The sequence below is a fragment of the Xenopus laevis genome, chromosome 6S, assembly GCF_017654675.1.
Source record: "Xenopus laevis strain J_2021 chromosome 6S, Xenopus_laevis_v10.1, whole genome shotgun sequence".
NCBI lineage: Eukaryota > Metazoa > Chordata > Amphibia > Anura > Pipidae > Xenopus > Xenopus laevis.
This window is the reverse complement of record NC_054382.1, coordinates 94,466,514-94,489,985: the sequence shown is the minus strand read 5'-3', so window position 1 is coordinate 94,489,985 and position 23,472 is coordinate 94,466,514. Positions and strand designations below refer to the sequence as shown.

Sequence of the window (23,472 nt, the reverse complement as noted above, 5' to 3'; positions counted from 1 at the left end):
GGCCAGTGTTGCAGCATGTCACATCTTTATAAACATGGTACATTTCCAGTTCATATAGATTTAATAGTGGAACTGAATAACTAACTAGTATTATCAATGTGCATAGTCTAAAAGAATCTGATGAGTGTCTGAACTGTCATCTGGCAGCAAACAGCAGTGATGAAAATGTCCCTCTCCTGTTGTCACTACCAGGATTCTGTCATGATTTTTGTGTAGTTTTTATTTATAAATTACACTGTTTACACTGCAAATAATTCACTCTTCAATGTAAAATATAATTCCTGAACCAATAAGTGTGTTTTTTTTTTTTAGTAATATTGGTGTGTAGGCAGCCATCTCAGGTCATTTTGCCTGGTCATTTGCTTTCAGAAAGAGCCAGCACTTTAGGATGGAACAGCTTTCTGGCAGGCTGTTGTTTCTCCTACTCAATGTAACTGAATGTGTCGCAGCGGGACCTAGATTTTACTATTGAGTGCTGTTCTTAGATCTATCAGGCAGCTGTTATCTGGTTGCCTTCCCATTGTTCTGTTGTTAGGTTGCTCTGGGAGGAAGGGAGGCGGGTGATATCACTCCAACTTGCAGTACAACAGTAAAGTGTGACTGAAGTTTCTCAGAGTAAAAGTCACATGACTGAAGTAGCTTGGAAACTGACAATGTGTCTAGCCCCATGTCCGATTTCAAAATTAAATATAAAAATAACCTGTTTTGCTCTTGAGAAATGGATTTCAGTGCAGAATTCTGCTGGAGCAGCACAATTAACTGATGCGTTTTGAATTTTTTGAAAGTATCCCAGTATACCTATAACAGTATCCCTTTATACCCAGCAGTGTAGGTGGGTATTATGTAGTAAAAACTTAGTTGAACTATAATACAAGTAAACTTCAGCCATCCCCTAACAAAGTGAATAAGGATCCTTTATTGTTGTTATGAGGCAACATTTCGCCATGTTTTGTGCATTTCTCAGCGCTCTATCATGGAAAGTGTGCTGCTAATGTTGCTCAATCAAAAGTGTATTTCTAAAGCACACAGAGTTGTGACAGATGGCCCTAAACTTGCATTGGCATCAAAAAGCATGTGTGCTATAGGCCTTATGATATGTACCATAACCGCCAACCTCATTCCATGTTAGATTCTTCTTACTCCCACTCTTCTTTCTGCAGTAGCTTGTTGGTATAATTTGTTTATATAGTCTGTCACAGCTGGGAAGCTAGATTTGGGTGACCAACAAATACCTATATTTAAATATCCCCTATCTGAGGAAATGGAGCATAAGTTGTGATAAATGAGGTATCATTAGAGAGGTGACGATGAATGAGGCTGGCATCCACTTAGTGATAACAGAGCTTTAATAGAGATAAACACTTGAGTTTTTTTTTTGCGTTGTACTTTGGGCATAGTTTCACCCACCACTATTTTGAGTCTGTTACCATAGCTACAGCTTCCAGCATGCCTCAGCCAGTCATCTAAAAGTCTTGAGGGGTGCTGATGTAGTGCAGAAATTGATTTAGGTTGATAGAATGAACATTTCTAAATTAATTCATGGTCGGTTCATTTGCTTTTACCTTGCTGATTGTGAAGATTTCTAAAACTAATAATTACGCTTAACTGCAATAGTCTAGACAAGCTCTTTTAGGTTGTGGCTGTACAAGCTCTGAAATTCACTTTGATTTTTTTTCATCCATTCTAGATGTGGCTATTGTTCCCAATGAGTTGGTTGCAGACTACTTTGCACTGTCATGAACCAATAGTTAGTATAGTAGATACAATGTAGCACTCGAAACTCTCCTGTTTATTAAAGGGATCCTGTCATCTGAAAACATGTTTTTTTTCCAAAACACATAAGTTAATAGTGCTACTCCAGCAGAATTCTGCACTGAAATCCATTTCTCAAAAGAGCAAACAGATTTTTTTTATATTCAATTTTTGAAATTGTCAATTTCCCAGCTGCCCCTGGTCATGTGACTTGTGCCTGCACTTCAGGAGAGAAATGCTTTCTGGCAGGCTGCGGTTTTTCCTTCTCAATGTAACTGAATGTGTCTCAGTGAGACATGGGTTTTTACTATTGTGTGTTGTTCTTAGATCTACCAGGCAGCTGTTATCTTGTGTTAGGGAGCTGCTATCTGGTTACCTTCCCATTGTTCTTTTGTTTGGCTGCTGGGGGGGGAAAAGGGAGGGGGGTGATATCACTCCAACTTGCAGTACAGCAGTAAAGAGTGATTGAAGTTTTTCAAAGTCACATGACTTGGGGCAGCTGGGAAATTGACAATATGTCTAACCCCATGTCAGATTTCAAAATTGAATATAAAAAAAACTGTTTGCTCTTTTGAGAAATGGATTTCAGTGCAGAATTCTGCTGGAGCAGCACTATTAACTGATTCATTTTGAAAAAAAAAAATATTTCCCATGACAGTATCCCTTTAATAATAATAATAATAATTTGGCACTTGGAGAGGCCTCTGTTTTACCGTTGGTTATACATATTTTCCTTTTGTATCCAGTATGTATACAGGTCAATTCTTTCTACAATTTAAAGGGGTGGCTGAACTACATATGTTGAAGGGCTTGTTCACCTTCAAACAACTAGTTGTTTTCAGATAGATCACCAGAAATAATGACTTTTTCCAGTGACTTTCTATTTTCTATGTGTGACCGTTTTTCTAATATTGAAGTGTCAAGTGTCATTTTTAACCTTCTAAAGCAGCCCTGGGAGGGGGGGGGGGTCGCTGACGCTGTAAACTGTTCTAAATGGATACGTTTAGTTGATACATTTCTTATCTTTGTCCCTGCTGAGCAGAATCTCTGGGTTTCATTACAGGCAGCTGTTAGAATTGATACAATAGTTGCTAATACTCCAGAGATGCTGCTGAGAAATGTATCAACTCAAAATTGCAAAATTGTAACTTAGAGTTTAGAGTCTGTACCTGAATTACTGAGCTGCCAGACTCAACCACAGACAGGAACATTCAACTTTAAATTTAAATTTTGGAAAAAAGTGAAAAACAAATAATGGGAAGTAATTGAAAAAAGTCTTTATTTCTGGGGAACAATCTAAAAACAACTAAATTAAAAAAAAGGGTTTGGAAGGTGAACAACCCCTTTAAAGAATGTCTGATTCCTAGAAACTTTGCAATCGGTGTTCATTATTTATATTGGTTTAGTTTTTTAATTATTTGCCTATTTTAAGGGTTTGAAGGTCACCTGTCATAGTAAAATTATTTCCCGCTCACTTAAAGTGCAAACTAATAGAGAAAATTCTCCTAGCAAGCACCATGTCAGGAGTCTAATGTAAATAACCATGTCCCAGCTTGCTCATTATGTGTGTGCTTACAATGTCACAGGCATGTGCTTAATGGGCAAGCTGGGCTCTTATTATGCACATGTGTCTGATCAAACATGGCTGCCTTCCCCAGGAGCTCTCTCCCAGTGTGAGTAGCATGGCGCTTTATACGAGCAGTTTCTGGCCCAAATAGTACAGGTATGGGACTTGTTATTCAGAATGCTCGGGACCTGGAGCTTTCCGGATAACGGATCTTTTTGTAATTTGGATCTTCATACCTTACTTTTACTAAAAATGATGTATACATTAAAGGGCAGCTTTATTAAGGGTTGAATTTCGAATTCATGTGAGTTATGTAAAACTCTCATAACCTCGCATTAATCAAAACTTATTAATAAAATAGAATTTTCTCCACTCAGACGAATTTAATTGACCAGAAAACTGAAATCGAATTCGATTTCGAAAAACTCGAATCTAATTAAAAAAAAAACGACATAACTCAAATGTTAGGAAGGTTGCAAACATCACCCAAGTTGATCCCTGGATTTCTCCCACTGACTTATACGGCAATTCGGCAAGCTTTAGATAGTCGAATTTGAGTTCTTAAAGGGCCAGAGTATGATAAATCTTGAAATTCAAATTAAAACTTTAATCGTTTGTATAATTCGAATTTGATAGTTTTGAAAAAAAAATCGAATTTTCACTTCGACCCTTAATAAATCTGCCCCTAACCCCAATAGGCTGGTTCTGTTTCCTATAAAGATTAATTATAACTTAGTTACAAGGTACAATGTATTTTTAATAATTTTATAAAATTTGGATATTTCTGGATAACCGGTTTCCATACAACGGATTTTATACCTGTTTTTTTTTTTTTTTTTTTTTTTTATTCCCAGAGCCGGAGGTGCCCTTCAAGTGTTAGAAAAAAACATTTGTGTGTTATTTCTAATACAGGCATGGGACCTGTTATCCAGAATGCTAGGGGTTTTCCAGATAAGGGATGTTTCTGTAATTTGGATCTTCATGCCTTAAGTCTACTAAAACATTAATTAAACCTAATATTATTGTTTTGCCCCTAATAAGGATTAATTATATCCTAGTTGGGGTCAAGTACAAGTTGTTTCATTACTACAAGGAAAAAGGCAATCATTTTTTAAAATAGGAATTATTTGATTATAATGGAGTCTATGGGAGACGGGCTTTCTTTAATTTGGAGCTTTCTGGATAATGGGTTTCCAGATAAGGGTTCTTGTATCTGTATTAACTTTAAAAAAAGCTTAAGTTTCATTATTTCACAATATTGTATGTGATGAAAGTGAACGGAAGTACATTACTGTGAGCGAGAACACTAAAGACAGACCATGACAATGTAATTATCTGTTATTACAGTTGTGGATTGGATTTTTTTTTCAATTGGAAGGCACAGAATATTAATTTCCCCTGGTCATTACTTTATAATCAAATGCTGAGCAACAAAATACTTTATAGGGAATGTGTTAGAAATTACTAAGTAACAAACTATTTTGAAATTTCCTCAGTTAACGCATAAAGACGTCTCACATTTGGTGTTACTCCACTGGAGGAGAGAACTCAACTACAATGCTTGAATGCCTTCCACCTGTCACTGCTCACTAGACTGGTTTCTGCCTATAAAGCTGGCCATAGATGCAAAGATCCGATCGTACGAATCATCGTACGATCAGACTTTCCCATCTCCCGACCCGCCACTAACCATTCAGATCAAAGTCTTACCAGTCAGATTAGTTAAGAACAGATAGCAATGTTCTGCCCCTGACAGCAATCGTACGATATCTATGTCCAACCATACCTAGTGACAGTCTCCCACTGAAAATCGTACGATCAGCAATACACGCAGAGATATTATCGGCAGCCGACAGAAATTTTCTAACCTGTCCGATCAACCAAACGACCGATCTCCGCCGGACGAAAAATGTCGGGACTCTCCACACACATTCCAAAATCGTACGAATCCTCGATTCGTACGATCAGATCTTTGCGTCTATGGCCAGCTTAAGTGCTGCACAGTACATTTTTGGGCTGATATTCATCTTGGGTGAGCAGTGGCTGGCAGATGCTGTTTAATCACTGGTTAAAGATTCAGGAGGACTTGCAGTGTTGTTCCTCTTGCATTTGCTTTTTCCTGCTTGCTGTGCCACCAAACTAGAGATTTACTTTAACCATAATGGGAAAGGTCTTGAATTAGCTCCTGGTACTTTTAAAATCAAGACAAATGTGGCGTCAAAAGGAGGCTGCTCTCTTACATGTACAGGTGTGGGATCCATTATCCGGAAACCCATTATCCAGAAAGCTCAGAATTACGGAAAGGCCATCTCCCATAGACTCCATTTTATCAATAATCCAAATTGTTTTCTCTGTAATTATAAAACTGTCCCTTGTGCTTGATCCAAACTAAGATATATTAAAACTAAGATATAATTCATCCTTATTGACTGCAAAACAATCCTACTGGGTTTAATTCATGTTTAAATCTTATTTTGGTAGAATTAAGGTATGAAGATCCAAATTAGAGAAAGATCCGTTATCCAGTATACTCCAGTTCCCAAGCTTTCTGTATAAAAGGTCCCATACCTGTACCGTTACCATTAAAATCACATTTTCTCCTTTATTTTATAGGAGATTGATGTGCTGTCGTAATTGATTTTATAAACAATAGCATTGTTGCTAGTGGCACAAATAAAGTTTGATTCACTTATCGGAGTGCTGCTTTATAATTTTTTATTATTCTAAACAATAGCATTATTGAAGTCACCCTGCTTCCCAGAGAGTTTGTGCATTGCCACCAAATTAATTTTTTGTCCATTCCAGCTTATCTGTAGTAACAGGCTAGTTTTCTGGCTATTTTTAGTGATACAGCAGGGAAAATAAGTATTGAACACGTCAACATTTTTCTCAGTATGTATATATTTAATGGGGCTATTGACATGAAGTTTGCACCAGATGTCTGTAACAACCCAAGTAATCCACACGTACAAAGAACTCAAAACAAAGTCCATAAGTTATATGTAGTAAAGTGGCATGGCACAGGGAAAAAGTATTGAACACTTACTGAAATTTATTTAATACCTGTACTTTGTAGAAAAGCCTTTGTTGGTGATGACTGTTTAAAGACGCCTCCTGTATGGAGAAACTTTGACCAATTCTTTCACATAAACGGTCTTCACATCTTGAAGGTTCCGGGGGCCTCTTCTATGAACTCTGATCTTCAGTTCTTTCCATAGATTTTCAGTTGGATTCAGGTTGGGTGATTGACTGGGCCATTCTAGCAGTTTTATTTTCTTTCTCTGAATCCAATGTAGAGTTTCCTTGGCTGTGTGTTGAGGATCATTGTCTTGCTGGAATGTCCACCCTCGTTTCATCTTCAGCATCCTGGTAGATGGCAGCAGATTCTTATCAAGAATGTCCCACTAAATTTCTTCATACGTCCTTCCTTCAGTTATATGAAGTCTGCCAGTACCATATTGCGAAAAACAGCCCCACACTATGATGTTCCCACCTTCAAACTTCACTGTTGTTATGGTGTTTTTGGGGTGATGTGCACTGCCGATTCTTCTCCAAACATGGTGTGTGCAATGACATCAAAAGAGTTACATTTTGGTCCCGTCTTACAAGACTATATTTTTCCAGAATTTCATTGGCTTTTCCAAATGTTTTACATTAAACTTAAAACGAGCTTCAACCTGCTTTTTCTTCAGCAGTGGAGTCTTGCGCAGTGAGTGTGCAGAGGCCATGCTGGTTGAGTGCATTACTTATTGTTTTCTTTGAAACAACTGTACCTGCTAATTCATACTTGGAAACTCTCTATGATTTTGGCCCTTGGACAACCCTTCTGATTATTCTTTTGACTCCTCTGTCAGAAATCGTGCAAGGAATACTTGGTTGTGGCCAGTTTAGGGTGAAATTATGTTCTTTCTACTTCCAGATTATAGCCCAAAGGTGCTCACTGGAACATTCAGAAGCTTAGAAATATGTCTGTAACCAATGCCAGTATGTTTTGCAACAATGTCTTGAGAGCTCTTTGCTTTTACCCATCATGAGATGCTTCTTGTGTGATACCTTGGTAATGAGAAACCTTTTTTATAGACCACCAATAAGGATTAATCCCTGTGTCATTCCACTTTACTACATTTAGCTTTAATTTTATGGACTTATTTGTTTTTTTTTTTTTTGTATGTGTGGGTTGTTACTGACATCTGGTGAAAATCTAATGTCAGAAGCCCCATTAGAAATATATTTACTAAGAAAAAAGTTGACATTTTTATAAAAAGTGAATTATTTGAATAAAATTGAGTCTATGGGAGATTGCCTTTCCTTAAAGGGGTTGTTCACCTTTGAATTAAATTTTAGTATGATGTAGAGACTGATATTCTGAGACAATTTGCAATTGGTTTTCATTTTTTATTATTTGTGGTTTTAAGCTATTAGGCAGCACTCTAGTTTCAATTTCAGCAACCTGGTTGCTAGAATCCAAATTACCCTAGCAACCATGCATTGATTTCAATAAGAGACTGACATATGAATAGAATAGGACATAAATATGAATAATAAAAAGCAGCAGTAACAATAAAGCTGTAACCTTACAAATCATTTGTTTGTAGAAGGGGTCAGTGACCCCCCATTTGAAAACTGGAAAGAGTCATACGAAAAAGGCAAATAATTCAAAAAGTGTAAAAAAATAAATAAATGAAGACCAATTGAAAAGTTGCTTAGGATTGGCCATTCTATAACATACTAAAAGTTAACTCAAAGGTGAACCACCCCTTTAATTCTGGATAACAGATACCATATCTGTATTAACTTTCTGTTGGATGGCTTTGTAATCTTCTGTAAAAAAAAAAAAATATTTAGTAGATTATGTTCTAATTCATAAATAGACTTATAAAGGGTTGTTTTGCCAATGGTGTTCTTTTTTTGTTGTTTTTGGCAGAAGTATGTGGCAAAATGTCTAACTTCGGTGTTTGTTATAATTTAAAATATACATTGTTTCTTAGTGCCAAATAGTGCTAATGCTTTCAAAAAATTACTGCCATGTGAAAGTTTATATCACTTATAAATTAGCTTTTGGTATGATGTTGACAATGAAATTAATTGATATTTTGAGACCATGTGAAATCAGTCTTTATTTTTAATAGAAAAAAATGTTATTTTTACTGCCTGGGTTCCATGAATCCCAACAAACAGCATTTTAAATTGCATTGCATTTTAAATTGCAGCTGAAACACTTAGAGGGCAACATTTCTTAAGCCAATGCGAACATGGCCAAAAAGTGGCTAAGGGTATATGGCAGCTCAGAGCACATGGTAACAGCAAAGACTAAACAAATCAGCAGTTGGAGTGGAGTCTGCAGAGTGAAGAAAACTAAAGTGATACTGTCACTTAAGGCTAGGGCCAAACCATTGCGGACTTCGGCCTATGGAGAAACACAGGCAGAGAATATGCTTCCCCTATGCTCCAGCTCTTCCTGCATCCAGAAGCATTGCCTCCATTCGGGTGCAGGAAGACACGTGGATTTTGGAGCTGAAAGGTGACACTTTGCATTTTTGAGCCAAAATCCGCCCTGCCTGTAGAAGGGAAAGGAGAGCAGCTGGACACCATTTTCTCTGCCTGCAGAGAATCTGTACTGTCTAGGATGAAGGACTCCCTATGCAGGAGGCTTCAGATTAGATAATTCTGCATAGGAAATCAACCCCTGAACTACCCACATACTCTGAGATTTGCTGCAAAAGACATCCGAGAAAGCTAATGCTATGGGATGTACATGATACCAGTATAGAATTCTAAAGGACACACATTTAGTCCATAGACAGATTTACAGTTAGTTAGTAGTGCAGACCTGTTGCTCAGGCTCATTACGCAATGTAGCTTCTCTGTTTACACGTAATTAAAAAAAATAAGCAGCAGGGTGTACTTACAGTAGGTCTGTATTCTCCCTCTTCAAAAAGTTGATGTCTGCAAGAGTTAAGTGGAAGAAATGCATTGAGTCCCTAACAGACTTCACCAAGAACAGTAAGTTTGTTGTCTCTGGGGAGATGCATGTGTTTATTAATAGCATAATGGGAAGCGCATGAATTAGTGCAGATTCGTTTTTTCTTCTTGCTTGCTGGATTCGTTGTTTAAATAGGCTTGTAGATGATGATTCTAATTCTACTGCAGTTTTGAAGGCTGGGACAAGATATTTACAAAGTGCACTGATTCAGGATTTCATTTTTAGCAGTATATTTTTACCATTTTAATATTGGGCTGTTTCTCAACTAAAAAAAAAAAAAAAACCCAAGCAACATAGCCAAAAGTACTAGATCTGGGATGTGTCAAACCCATGTATTCTAAACTGTCATCATGTACATCTGTCATTTAAAATATACTTCTTTTAAAACATTCTACACATATATAACACTTTCCTATTCATCTATATTAGTGGTTTTCAAGTGGTTAAACTAAATCTATAACCTTGTTATAAGCTAAAGGGGAACTAGGGGAAATTAACTGTAAATTCTTACAGACACTGTGCTATATGTTAAGTTTGAACATTTTGTACAATACTATAATAACCTTGGGTGAACACAGTCCATAGTGCACTTTTTCCAAATGAAGGTCACTTCATGCTGCTGCATCCAGAGCTCAGTTGATTTCCAGGTGGCCCCGTTAAACATTGTTGAATGGGTTATTTCTCCTGCATTCAGGGCTTGGGTAAAGCAAAATACTGTTGCAATTTGTATGTTTATTGTAGAAGTAATTTAAACAAAGAGAGAAATTGGCAAATATAGTAATTTCTTTGCAGTACAGGTATGGGATCTGTTATCTGGAAACCTGTTTTCCAGATTGCTCTGAATTACATAGTCTGTCTCTCATAGACTCCATTTTATCCAAATAATCCAAATTTTTACAAATAATTTCCTTTTTCTCTGTAATAATAAAACAGTAGCTTGTACTTGATCCAAATATAATTAATCCTTATTGGAAGCCAAACCAGTTTATTGGCTTTATTTTATGTTTACATGATTTTCTAGTAGATTTAAGGTATGAAGATCCAAATTATTATACAAAATACTCTGGATAACAGGTACCATACCTGTACTAATCTGCTGCATTGCCCGTTTTACGTTTGGACTGTATAATGAAAAGTGTGTGTGATAAGTGTGCTGCCAGCAGAACTTGTGTAGTAGGTCATTAATTCCTGGGTGCAAAAAATCCAAAAAATAAATCGTCGCATCGAAGGATCACAGTCTCAGGTCTTATGAAGAAGTACAAAAGTTTATTTACCAAAAAACAACTGACATCTCGGCTAGCTCCCTAGCCTTTATATATAAATATAAAAGATACTTTTTTGCAAGATACAAAGCCCTGTGAGTGTCGCTACAAATATCTAGTTTTCATTGGGGGCACCCAGGCATTTCGATATATATGTAGCCTTAGCTCTCTTTTATTGGCTGGAAAATGAAAAGAAGATGTGACACTCCGTGTTTTATGCTATAGTGGGCTGCCTATAGCAATAAAAAACAATCTAAATGAGTCAATATATTACTTTTGTGCTTTTTCATATCACTAATTGTGGGGATAAATGCTTTGTGATGTAATGGTGTAATATGTAGAAACCTGGCATTTGTCAAAACACTCAAACGTCACGGGATGTGTCTATAAGCTCAAGTGAAGCGAGGCAATGAGTTTACTGCGTCTCACGTCTCTTGTATAGCATGTTTAGATGGGTGTGTAATCTGAAAAAAATCACTGCATTAAAAATAATTACATTTTAACATGTTTTATTTTTAAATTGAGAAGATGAGCGTGGGGATTAAAGACTATAACATTACCTGACGGGCTTTGTGTATGCAAGTTTAGGAGTGTATTGTGTTCTAGTTTAATTCAGATTTTATAGGCTATAATATTTTTAGGTGGGTGTGTAGCTTTGGATCGGGAGCTATTAATAAGAATATAAAAAGATACCAAGCTTATCCCTAAAATTCAGGATTTTTGTAGCAGTGGGTGGGGGCATAGACAGAAGACTAAATAATGTTTAATTGGATTGAGTACTTATTTGTGGTCTTAAATATTTTCAAAAGCAAACTGCGGATGTCAAATGTGACAATTTCATATATTAATGACCTTGTCAAGTAAGGGGGTCCTAAAAACCACTGCTCTGTTTAAATCTTTTTTATTGGCTACAGGAACCAAAATTTATGGTTCGTAAAATATGTGACGTCACTAAATGCACATTATTGTACATTAGTGCCTCTTTCTATATGTGAACTTTGTTAGAAACACCTTTTGGGTATGTTTTCTATGGTTCACTGCATTCAAACAAAGGAGTGCTGTCTTCTGTGAATCTGGTTGCTAGGGTTTCATTTAACATAACAACCAGGCAGTGGTTTAAAGATGATTGGAGTATCAATAGACTCAAAAACTATTTAAGAAATGACCATTTGAAAACTCACCTATGAATAGACCATTCTATACTATATTAAATGAGAAATAAACACCCCAATAAGAAAATCCCCTACCCCCCGCTTCCCACCTGCATAGTTAGTTACCCCTGAAATTGGCACTAAGAGTTTTGCTCATGTATTGAAGGGCAGAGGAGCTCATGGGTGCCACCTTCCGAATCCTCCGGTCTTCTTCGGGTCCTCTTCCTTTATTTCGGCAATTTCCTTGACTTTTGCCGCATACATAGTTGCTATGAACTAGAAAACTGCTCCACCAATATGGAGCTCACTTACAGAAAAAGACCAGAGATCCGGAAGGTGGCGCCCATGTGCTCCACTGCGCTTACTTTGCACCGATACGTGAGCAAACTCTTAGGGGCAATATCAGGGGTAACTAACTATGTGGGGGAGGGGAAGCAGGGCTGGGTTGACTAAATAGGGTAGTAGATAGGGGATTTTCTTGTTGGGTTGAGGGGGTTAATTCTCCTTTAAAATTAAACGTAAAAGTGAACTATGTGCAAGGCCCACAGAGATTTGTTCTCTTAGCTGCGTTGGGGAGTTTTCCCTGTCAGGGCTCAGTAGTGATGGTAAAACATCAGTTATTTTAGTCAGTACGTCTTTAAAGGAACAGTTTAGTGCAAAAATAAAAACTGGGTAAATAGGCTGTGCAAAATAAAAAAATGTTTCTAATATAGTTAGTTAGCAAAAAATGAAATATATAAAGGCTGGAATGACTGGATGTCTAACATAATCACCAGAACACTACTTCCTGCTTTTCAGCTCTCTAACTCTGAGTTAAGCTGGCCATAGACTCAAAGATTTGATCTATATAACTCAAAGATATTGATCTATAAAGCTTCCCTATATGATCTAGTTAAAATGACTTGCGTCATTTTAACTTTTCACTGAATACACTTTTTTTGCAATGAGTGAGTGCTGCCTCGGTGTGTTTTTATGGAACATCAGAGCAGCCTCTTTCTTTCTCCTGACAATTTCCTTGACTACTTGGTGGTCAGACTGGTCGGAAACTGACCAGCAGGTGGCGCTGTTGGAACAAAACTTATTCATATTAACAGTACATGTATCCCTTAAAGGGGTTGTTCACCTTCCAAACACTTTTTTCAATTCAGTTGTTTTTAGATTGTTCCCCAGAAATAGACTTTTTTTCAATTACTTTACATTATTTATTTTTTACGTTTTTTCCAAAATCTAAGTTTAAAGGTGAATGTTCGTGTATCTGGTGTTTGAGTCTGGCAGCTCAGTAATTCAGGTGCAGACTCTGAACTGTTACAATTTTGCAACATTTAGTTGATACAATTCTCAGCAGCATCTCTGGAATATTAGCAACAATTGTATCAATTCTAACAGCCGCTTGTAATGAAACCCAGAGATTCTGCTCAGCAGGGACAAAGATAAGAAATGTATCAAATAAATGTATCCATTTAGAACGGTTGACAGGATCGGCGACCCCCCCTCCCAGAGCTGTTTCAGAAGGAGAGAAATGACACTTCACACTTCAATATTAGAAAAACTGTCACACATAGAAAGTAGAAAGTCATTGGAAAAAGTCGTTATTTCTGGTGATCTATCTGAAACCAACTAGTTGTTTGAACAACCCCTTTAATATCATGGAATAAAAAGAAAATAAATAATGAATGTAAATGACAAAAGTGCTTAAAATAGCACTCTCATCAATTTTACATTCACTTATTTTTAAGGTTTACTTATCCTTTAAGCATGTTTGTATCATGGAAGAAAGGGTTTCCCCCTCGGCTCCCCCGTGCAGCAGTGACAGGCTGGAGGGGAAAGATTTTTCGCCCCATCCCTCTAATACAAATATGCATAGCTGTTTAGCTTTTTGCTCGAAAGGTATTTAGCTATAAGAGAGAAATTTTCTGTGGTACATTGGTTATCTTTTAATTGGCTTAGTGAGTTGTGTTTAGCAGTTTGTTTAATGATCATTTCGGTGTGTAGTTTGGCTTGTCAAAAAGAATATGCTGCAGCACAGTATATAATCTAGTATGATTTTGTCTAAAACTCTAAGGGGCAGATTTATCAAAAACTGAGCTCACACAAAAAAAAACCCACTCACTTTCTATTCATTCCTGTGAGAAGTAGTTTTTGAAGCGTTTACCATTTGATACATATGCTTCTAAAAATAGAATTTGCGTTTTTTTTGAGCTGAGCTCTAATATCACATTTTGATAAATCTGGCCCTAATAGTCAATATTTGTTAGAGCAGAAAAAAGGAAACATTTACCACCAAATTTTCTGTAGATGTCAATGTGAAATATTTTGGAATATTTCAAGCAAATTTTTTTCTTTTTATTTTAATAAAAAGAGATTTTAGGCTCACTGAGAATGAATAACAGCCTGTAGTTGCAGGTTTGTACCAAAGTTGTGATTTACTTTCCAGACTTTTGTCCAATTCATTTTGTTTATAGATTGGACTTACTCAAAGACCTATATAAACGTGCCAGTGGTTTGCTAGAAGAAGTTTTATCTTTTAAACTATATTATTTTAAGTGGTATCCACATTGCTACTTTTAGTCTTTGGTATGTTCTATTATTAGCTCTAACACATATTTTCCTTCTGTCATTGTGTGTTGCTTATCCACCCCTTCACATATTTTTAAGGACCAACGTATTTCTACTTTTAAAATTTTAGGGGGAAGGAAAACTTTGTAAAAGAAAAAAAAACAAAGTGGCCTTCCCTTCCCAAAATATTAAACCATTGGTTACCTGGCCCCTTGGGAGGAGGGTCCTGCTTAAAGTAGAACGAGACCCAATGGAATAAAGGGCCTATTCACCCACATATGACACGTTTACTTTTCTTGTAACCCTGCCATGACTGCAGTAACCCCCTAAATATGTCCCTGGGTGACCAAAATGTTTTGCCATTCAGCTTTACCATCAGGTTAAAGGTATACGTATGGGATCCGTTATCTGGAAACCTGTTATCCAGAAAGCTCCGAATTACAGAATGGCTTTGTCCCATATAACCCATTTTATGCAAATAATCAAAACAGGGCCTTCCTCACATTTTGTACCGTTATTGATTGTGATGTATATAACTCCATATGTTCTATGTATGTAATCCATGTGATTTAGTTGTATAAACACATTTACTTTACAGCGCTACAAAATATGTTGGCGCTATATAAATACGTTAATAATAATAATCCAAATTTCAAATAACTTCCTTTTACTCTGTAATAATAAAAAAAGTAGCTTGTACTTGATCCGAACGAAGATATAGTAAATCCTTATTGGAGGCAAAACCGGCTTATTAGGTTTATTTAATGTTTATATGATTTTCTAATATATTAAGGTACGAGGATCCAAATTACGGAAAGATCTGTTATCCGGAAAACCCCAGGTCCCGAAAACAGTACAGTGTTGAATCTCAGCCGTTGTTTTTTGTTTTAATAGACGTAAGGTATAGAGATCCACTTTACAGAAAGATCACTTATCTTGAAAACTTGAGGTCCCGAGCATTCTGAGTAACCGGTCCCATACCTGTACTACTTTTTGGCTTAGGACCTCCCACAACTGCTTATTTTGAATTAATCCTTACTTTCATTCAAGATTTGAATTTGATGTACATTTTTTTTTTTTTTTTGCAATCAAAATTTACTATGTAACTAACATTGGAAGCTAGGATCAAACTGTCTGTTTAGGATCATCTAAATGTATTTGCTACATAACAAGCAAAACACTATAATATAAAGTACTGATAAAATCAATCTGTGTATTCCTGTTATATGAAATGGATGGGGAACAGTGTTTTTTTTCCAGGTGTCATCAAAATGTGTGCTTTGAGTGTGCAAAAAATTAAATGAAGTGTGTGTTTATAAAATATCTGTGGGCAGGCAGACAGACGCCTGAAGGAATGCAAGAAGTTGTATCCTGCGCAAAACTAATTTATAAAACCCGGACCCGTGACCCGAACCGCAACCTGCATATTTACTCACTTTGATCTGCTACCTGACCCTAACCCGCAACTGCCTTATCCGCAACCCGCCAACCAACGTTAAACAGGAAGTGATGTTGCTGCAAACTGGAAGTGACATCATCAAAAGTGGGCAGGGACAGAAGAAAGTTTTGTAAAATTTTAAAAGTAGTAAAATTTAAACAATATAACAAAAGATAAGAAATTTAGATGAGACCCGCATCTGTACCCAAACCCGAAAATCCTACTGTCATCCCGCAGGGTATCCGTTTTTATGCGGGTAACAGCTAGAAGGTATTTGGGGGCTCTTACACTGAACACGTGCTCACCACATCTTTGCTGCTGTTAATGGCCCATGGAACAATCATGTCCCATGAGACACTTGTTCCCACGCTATACTTGTTTGCGAGGGAGAGAGAGAACTTCTAAAAATTGCCAATTTTATCCAGTCAGTTTTCTGTGTGCAATAAGGGTTACTAATAATGTTTTGATGATACCCTTATATATTTATACATAGTTATCATATCACCCTTTAAGTGCCTCAACTAGTGAATGTGAACAACCCCAATTTGGCCAGTCTTTCTTCATACCTGAGATTTTCCATACCTTTTACCAGCTTAGCTGCCCTTCTCTGTACCCTCTTCAATTCAATAATGTCCTGTTTGAGCATTGGTCCCACAGGTACTGGGCTTGCCCGCACATAACTACTTACCAGCGCTCTGTAAAGTGGAAGAATGACCCCCATCTCCCATGAATCAATGCCCCTTTTAATACAGCTCAAGACCTTGTTTGTCCTTAAAGGATAAGTAAACCTTTAAAATAGGTGAATGTAAAATTGATGAGGGTGCTACTCTAAGAACTTTTACATTATTTATTTTCTTTTAATTCCAGGATATTAAGGGATATATGTACTGTTAATATGAATGAATTTTGTTTCAACAGTGCCACCTGCTGTCCAATTTCAGACCAGTCTGACCACCAAGTAGTCAAGGAAGTGACTACTTGGAAGCTGCTCTGATGTTCTTCTGGTTAGGAAAGATTTGAGATAGGTTTCTAATTTTTTTCCTAAGTAGAAAAACATCAGAGCAGCCTCTTTCTTTCTCCTGACAACTTCCTTGACTACTTGGTGGTCAGACTGGTCAGAAAATGGCCAGCAGGTGGCACTGTTGGAACAAAATTAATTCATATTAACATTACATGTATCCCTTAATATCTTGGAATTAAGAGAAAATAAATAATGTAAATTACAAAAGCTTTTAGAATAGCACCCTCATCAATTTTAAATTCACTTATTTTAAAAGTTTACTTAACCTTTAATGCTGCTAACTGGCATTGCTTGCTACGGCCAAGTTTATTATCTTCAAGAATTCTAAGGTCCTTTTCCATTATGGATTTACCTAGTGAAGTTCCATTAAGGGTAGAAGTGGTTTGCATATTTTTACATCCCGGGTGCATGACTTTAATCAATATTAAATCTTATTTGCCACTTAGCCACCCAGATTATCAGTCACGATCCTGCTGCAAGGATGCTGCATCCTGGATGGAATTAATTGCATAGTTTTGTGCCACCTGCAAACACCAATACATTACTACAATACCCTCCCAGATCATTAATAACGAAGTTAAATAAAATTGGACACAATGCAGAACCCTTAGGGGGACCCCACTAAGAATCTTTCTTTGCTTAATTAATCAACCAACCAACCCTTTTTGCCCCATCATTTGCTTATCTGAAATTCAGGGTCTTTGGTTCCTCAGTGTGTGTGTGTGTGTGTGTGTGTGTGTGTGTGTGTGTGTGTGTGTGTGTGTGTGTGTGTGTGTGTGTGTGTGTGTGTGTGTGTGTGTGTGTGTGTGTGTGTGTGTGTGTGTGTGTGTGTGTGTGTGTGTGTGTGTGTGTGTGTGTGTGTGTGTGTGTGTGTGTGTGTTTTTTTGTTTTTTAATGCAATTTTTTCTCCTGTGGTTAAATCTGTGCTACCGCTGGCAACAAATATAAAAAAAAAAGACTTTCCATTGAATAAAATTACAGTACTTGGTACTCGCGGCAAGCCTGATTAATTGGGGAAAGATGCAAAGGAATCTAGTTTCCCTCGGTTAAGCCAGATTGCCTCTATTACATGACTTGTGTGATCGTAATTTCTCGTCCGTGGTTGTGAAGATTTAAACTCCCACCACCCAAAGAATAGTAAAATTGTGTCTATGCCTGTGAGGCCAGTCTGTCTGGCAAAAAGGGGTATCCATTATTCCTTATCTGTGCCTAAGCACTAAAGGATATACATGTCTTTGTAGCCCCTCACATACATACATGCATAAAAGTAAAAAAGAAAACAAAAAACACACTCCTGAGGTGTATAAGGGTAAGGACAAGCTAAGATTTGGGTTGATTGTCGCCCGGCGATAAAACGCCTCATCTTCAGGCGACTAATCTCCCTGAAAAGTCTTCCCGCCAGCTAGAATCTATATCGTCAGCGGGATGGCATTCTGAGCACTTTGTTTTCCGTAGTTGCCTCATGAGGAAACTTCAGACGACCTCGGAAAACTAAGCCCTCAGAGTGCCATCCCGCCGGCAGGAAGGCTTTTCAGGGAGATTAGTCGCCCGAAGAAGAGGTGATTTGTCGCCGGACGCCTAAATCACCTCGAATCTTAGCATGGGCCCTTACCCTAAAGTAGAAGAAATAGAGTGAGGTTCCCTAAATCCCAGGACTAATTATTCCCAGGTGTCTTCTGTGCTTGAAATGTGTGTCACGTTACAGTATATGTACAGCAATAGATAGACCTGGAAAGCTTACATTTTCCATTATTATAAAGTTCTCCTTATAGTTCCTACAGATGAACACTGTTTAGTACAACAACTGAGAGCAAATATTTTTTTGGCATGTACATATCTGCGGTGGAATTTTATAAACTGAAGCCAAGACTGAAAGAACATTTTCCTGCATTTTATTTACTTAAGAAGCTTGTCCGATTACATTGATGGGTATTGTCTTTCAAATGGGGGACATGTTTATTGTATTAATTGATTTATCCCATTGTTGGCAGTGTGTCACCCCCACCCCCCTAACAACACTCTAACTGATGGGTTCCGCAGCAGCAGGGTTAATACCACTAACTTTGCCTTGTCACATCTGGTGTCTGGTTTCCTAGTGCTCAGGAGTGTGTGTATTGGTTGCTGATTTGGACCTGGATTTTGGTGAGCATACTCCATGTCAACAATCGTTTTTAGGGAGAGGGAATGCCATCCAACCAGAGGTGGCTGTTGCCAACACTATTGCAGACATTTGCAGCTGCCCTTTATTTTTTTAAGGGTGCCTTCTACATTTTAAAACTATGCTTCAAGCTCGGGATAGAATTACTGGGAGATTCTGTTGGATGCGCCTAAATTCAAAGATTGCATGTTGAATGTAGTTGCACATGTCTTAAAAGGGTATGCTGCATGCTGTGTCTTCATCCAGCAAGAAGTGTAATAGACTTTTGTTTCCTAATTTAAGTAAGTCAGATGCAGACACTTGATAACAGGAAATCATCTGAGTTTATCCGATCAGATTTTACATTGCAACATGAAGGATCAGATTGTATTGCATCTGATCTGGGTAAAACATTGCAGTAGTAGTAGGCGGCTAAGCTCTTTGACAAAGGTTGCAAGCTTAATGCCATGTCAGTAGATGTTTGGTATTTAAACTGTACCACTCGCTTTTTAGTTTTCAGGCAATCCTTTGGGATTTCCTAGTCATAGTACAATGGATTGCAATGGTACAAAAGAAAGGGAACCTTTTTAATTTTCTAGCTGGGCACAGGACATGGTTTCACTTCCTTTCTTCCAGTGGCAAGGCTCAAAGAAAAATACTGCATCCCTCTTCCTTTATTCCAGGTCTAATGTTATCCATTTTTCTTTTTAATGGCTTCTATGAAGGCTTGGGGCTTTCCTGTAGAATGGTTAGACTTTGCCGTTTTCCACCATGAGGGTCAAAAGTGCTATTAGGATAAAACTTTGTGCATCCTTGCTTGTAAATAGGGTGGGACTTTCCTTAGATACTGTGACATGTCCTTCCAGTTTAATTACCCTGGTCAGTGGGTGGTACTTGGTGGACTATGAAGGGTTGAACTTCTGTGCATGATGTTTCCTTTCCTTTGGATCTGTTTGATTGCAGTCCGTATCCTGAGCTTCATAGTGATATTTAAAGGCCACAGATTAGCCGGTTTCTCCATCTTGTTCTCAGAGAGCGACCTGCACTTGTGCAATCTCTCTTTGCTATTAGTAAAGGTGGCCATACACGGCCAATAAAAACTGTCGAGAGAACGAGTCGACAGCTTATCGGCCCGTGCGTGGTGCCCTCCGACTAGCTTCCCCGATCGGTATCTGCCCGAAAGTCAGCCAGATCTCGATTGGACAAGGTTAAAAATCCCATTGGATCACGGGGGCATCTGTTTGTAAAAGCGGTCCCGCAATCCGCCTGCCCATATTGGCAGCATTGTCTGATCATTGGACCTTAGGGCCCATGATTGGATCAGGCGGATATCGCCCACCGCAATGTGAGCATATTGGGGAGAGATCCGCTCATTTGGCAACATCGACAAACGAGCGTATCTCTCCGTGTATGGTCATCTTAAGTCTAGAGCTGCTTGTGGAAGGAGCATCTAGGGCTCTAGTATTCGTTCGCTGGATGATTTGACTTCTTTAAAAGGCATGGTTTATCTTTTAAGTTAACTTTTAGTATATTATGGAATGGCTAATTCTAAGCAACTTTTCAATTAACCTTCATTGTATCTTTTTCGTAAATTTTGAATGTTTTGTCTTCTTCTGACTCTGTCCAGCTTTCAATTGGAGGTCATTGACCCCATCTAAAAATAAATACCCTGTAAGGCTACAAATGTATTGATATTGCTTCTTTTTATTACTCCTCTTTCTATTCTGGCCCTCTATTCATAATCAAGTCTAAAATTCAAAACAGTGCATGGTTGCTAGGGAACTTTGGACCCTATCAACCAGACTACTAACAGGAGAGCTGCTGCATAAAAAGCTAAATAACTCAAAAAACACATAGGACATGATGATAAAAATCTATTGCATACGGTCTCCAAATACCACTCTCTATGTCATACAAAGAGGTAATTAAATGATGCACAACCCCTTTAAATACCAGGGACCAGCTTGTGGAGGTTTCCTTTATAATAGAACCAATTCTAATAATATAACTACTGATGAATTAAGACATTAAAGAGACTAGAACTTGTAAAGGTAAACAAAGCTCCAGGACCGGATGGTATTCTTCCCAGGGAACTAAACATGCTAAGCTCTGAGATTGCCAAACCTCTCGTATAAGGGATTCAAATTTTGTTCATTCAAGTACAAAGGGTTAATAATTAAAATGTTAAGAATTGAGCAAAACTGACCAGTGTGTTTCATAAATCCATAGTTTAACTTCAGTTCTGATTACATTTGAGATCCATAAAAGTGAAGTGAAAAATGAAATTACATGCTTCATACAGTTACATGATTGTTGATACCACTGATTTGATCTTTTCTCTTTCAGGACGGATTGGATGCTATGGTGTATGATTTAGATTTTCCTGCCATGAGAAAAAACAAGAACATTGACAATTTTTTAAACCGTTGTAAGTATTTTTTTTTCTTTTTTACTATAAAATAATAAATTGGTTCCAAATTGTAAAATGGGTTATAAAAACAAAGGTTTAAAAACGTTTAAACATTTTAAAGGATGCAGATAGACTCTGTGGAAGGTTGTAAGCTGCACATGAAAAGCAGAGATGCGTATGCATGTGTGGATCACCACTTGGAGTGGTCTTTTATACAGTGCAGCTGGTCATCTGGAATGTGCCTGGATTTTTAAGGGCAAGTCAAACTCAAAATAAAAGTTTTGCATAATAAAAGTAAAAAATATTTTAAGCCATTTCCCAATATACATCAATTAAAACTTTCCAGTGCTTTTAGTTATTTGCAAAAAATAATTGCTATTGAAAGCAGCATTGCCTGGTTGTTTCTTTTTAAACAATGTTACAAAAGTCTTGGTTCCCCAGCAAAGTCAGGTCTGTTAATCAGCTGCCTTGTCTTACACTGTATCAACAGTTAGACATAAGGGCAGAGAGTAAAAAAGGGAGAGACAAACAATGCTTTCAATAGCAATACAGATAGAAATAACTTAAAAAACATAGAACATTTGTAATGCCATTCTGCAAAGTTGCTTAAAATAATGTTTTCTTTTATTAGGCATTTTTTTTTTATTTTGGGGTTGACATTCCCTTTAACTACTGTATACTGATTATTGCTTCTTTGATCTGCAGGAAAGTTTCCACTCATGATTGTGTAGAGTTGAAATAGGATGTGCCTGTTGTGAAATGCTGGGGGAGCAACATTGTACCTGTAGTAAATGGCTTTTGGTACTAAGCATTTCCCGACAGGCACAGTGTGGCCCTAAGTATTTTATAACAGGAAGTGTAAACATAATGTGCCGGTTGCAAAATGCTGGGGTGGAATACTGGTCGGGGGGAGAGGGTACACTGTAGTTGTTGTTAGGGGCTTAACTCCAACTCTAAAAGACAGGTGGGGAACTCGGCTTCAGTATGGATCTATTGATGGCATAAGTACATAGAGATGCAGCATTATATGGCGTTGTGTAAGTGGCTCATTTAAAGCCCCATTGCCTCCATTTTCTGCCTTACGGTCCAAACACTTTCTAACTAAAAATATTGCCCTTTCTTCTACTTTTCATATTTAATTCTAGTTACATCTTTAAAACATTTAAAGCAGCAGTGGTGCTCATTGAGCAATTTATTTATATAATAAAACGGTCAAAAAAATCTCTATCTATCTATCTATCCATCTATCTATCTATCTTTCTATCAAATATTCGTGGCAACAGGATTGCTTTAAACAGGACAGACATGGTGGCTAGATCCGAAACCAATGATAAAGCCAAAATGTAATTCTTTCTACAAGTACATTTAGATATGATTCACCATAAGCCTTATGTAAAGCAGTATCCTGTTGCCTCAATGATTTGATTAGACAAATTAGACTGCACCCAGGTATATTTATCTAAACATAACGTCAGTGCCTACATGAAATAACTGTGTGTGTGAGTGTATTTATGCATGTATGTGTAGTGTAAAAGAGACAGGTTGCTTAAAGGAGAACTAAAGTCTAACTAAAGAAGTAGCTAGAAATGTGGTACAACCACAAACCTTTAGCAGGGAAGATCTGTGTCTCCATAGATGCCCCAGTAGCTCCCCATCTTCTTTTCTGCTGATTCACTGCACATGCTCTGTGCTGCTGTCACTTACTGAGCTTAGGGATCACTCACAATATAAAGTACACATAGAATATAAAAGTCACAATATTAGGCTGATTAGTAATTAATACAGATAATTACTACGTGGCAGCACATAACCAGTGCATTTAACATCAGAATTTAATAATCAGCCCTGTAGCATCAGCTTATATTACAGGCCAACTTCATTTTCTGCTTGATAATTTGTGACAACCCGTAAGTTTAACTTCTCAACAGCCCACTAAACATGTGAGTTTCACAGCCACTTTCCAAGATGGTGACCCCCTGTGACAAGTTTGAACTCGGGCATCATTGTTGCTATTAAGGTGTAGTGTCAAATGAGTCATTAAATACATCGTGTTTCAAATAACAAACGGTTAAATAAAATGTATGAATTGTTATTCATCGGTATAACTTCATAAACTCCAGTTGATCTGTTCGAATGAACAACTGCTATGTTTGTTTCAAAGTAATTTTTTTCTTTACTTGTCAGAGAGATGTACC

At 37.4% G+C, this 23,472-nt stretch overlaps 1 protein-coding gene across 1 annotated transcript in view; it reads left to right on the top strand.

Annotated features, from left to right (window-relative positions):
- Window positions 1–23,472, top strand: part of rock1.S (Rho-associated, coiled-coil containing protein kinase 1 S homeolog) — an 83,093-nt gene that overhangs the window by 2,392 nt on the left and 57,229 nt on the right. Inside the window, exon 2 of the mRNA XM_018223653.2 lies at window positions 21,214–21,295. Coding sequence (XP_018079142.1) covers window positions 21,214–21,295 — 82 coding nt within the window. The remainder of the gene's footprint in view (window positions 1–21,213; window positions 21,296–23,472) is intronic.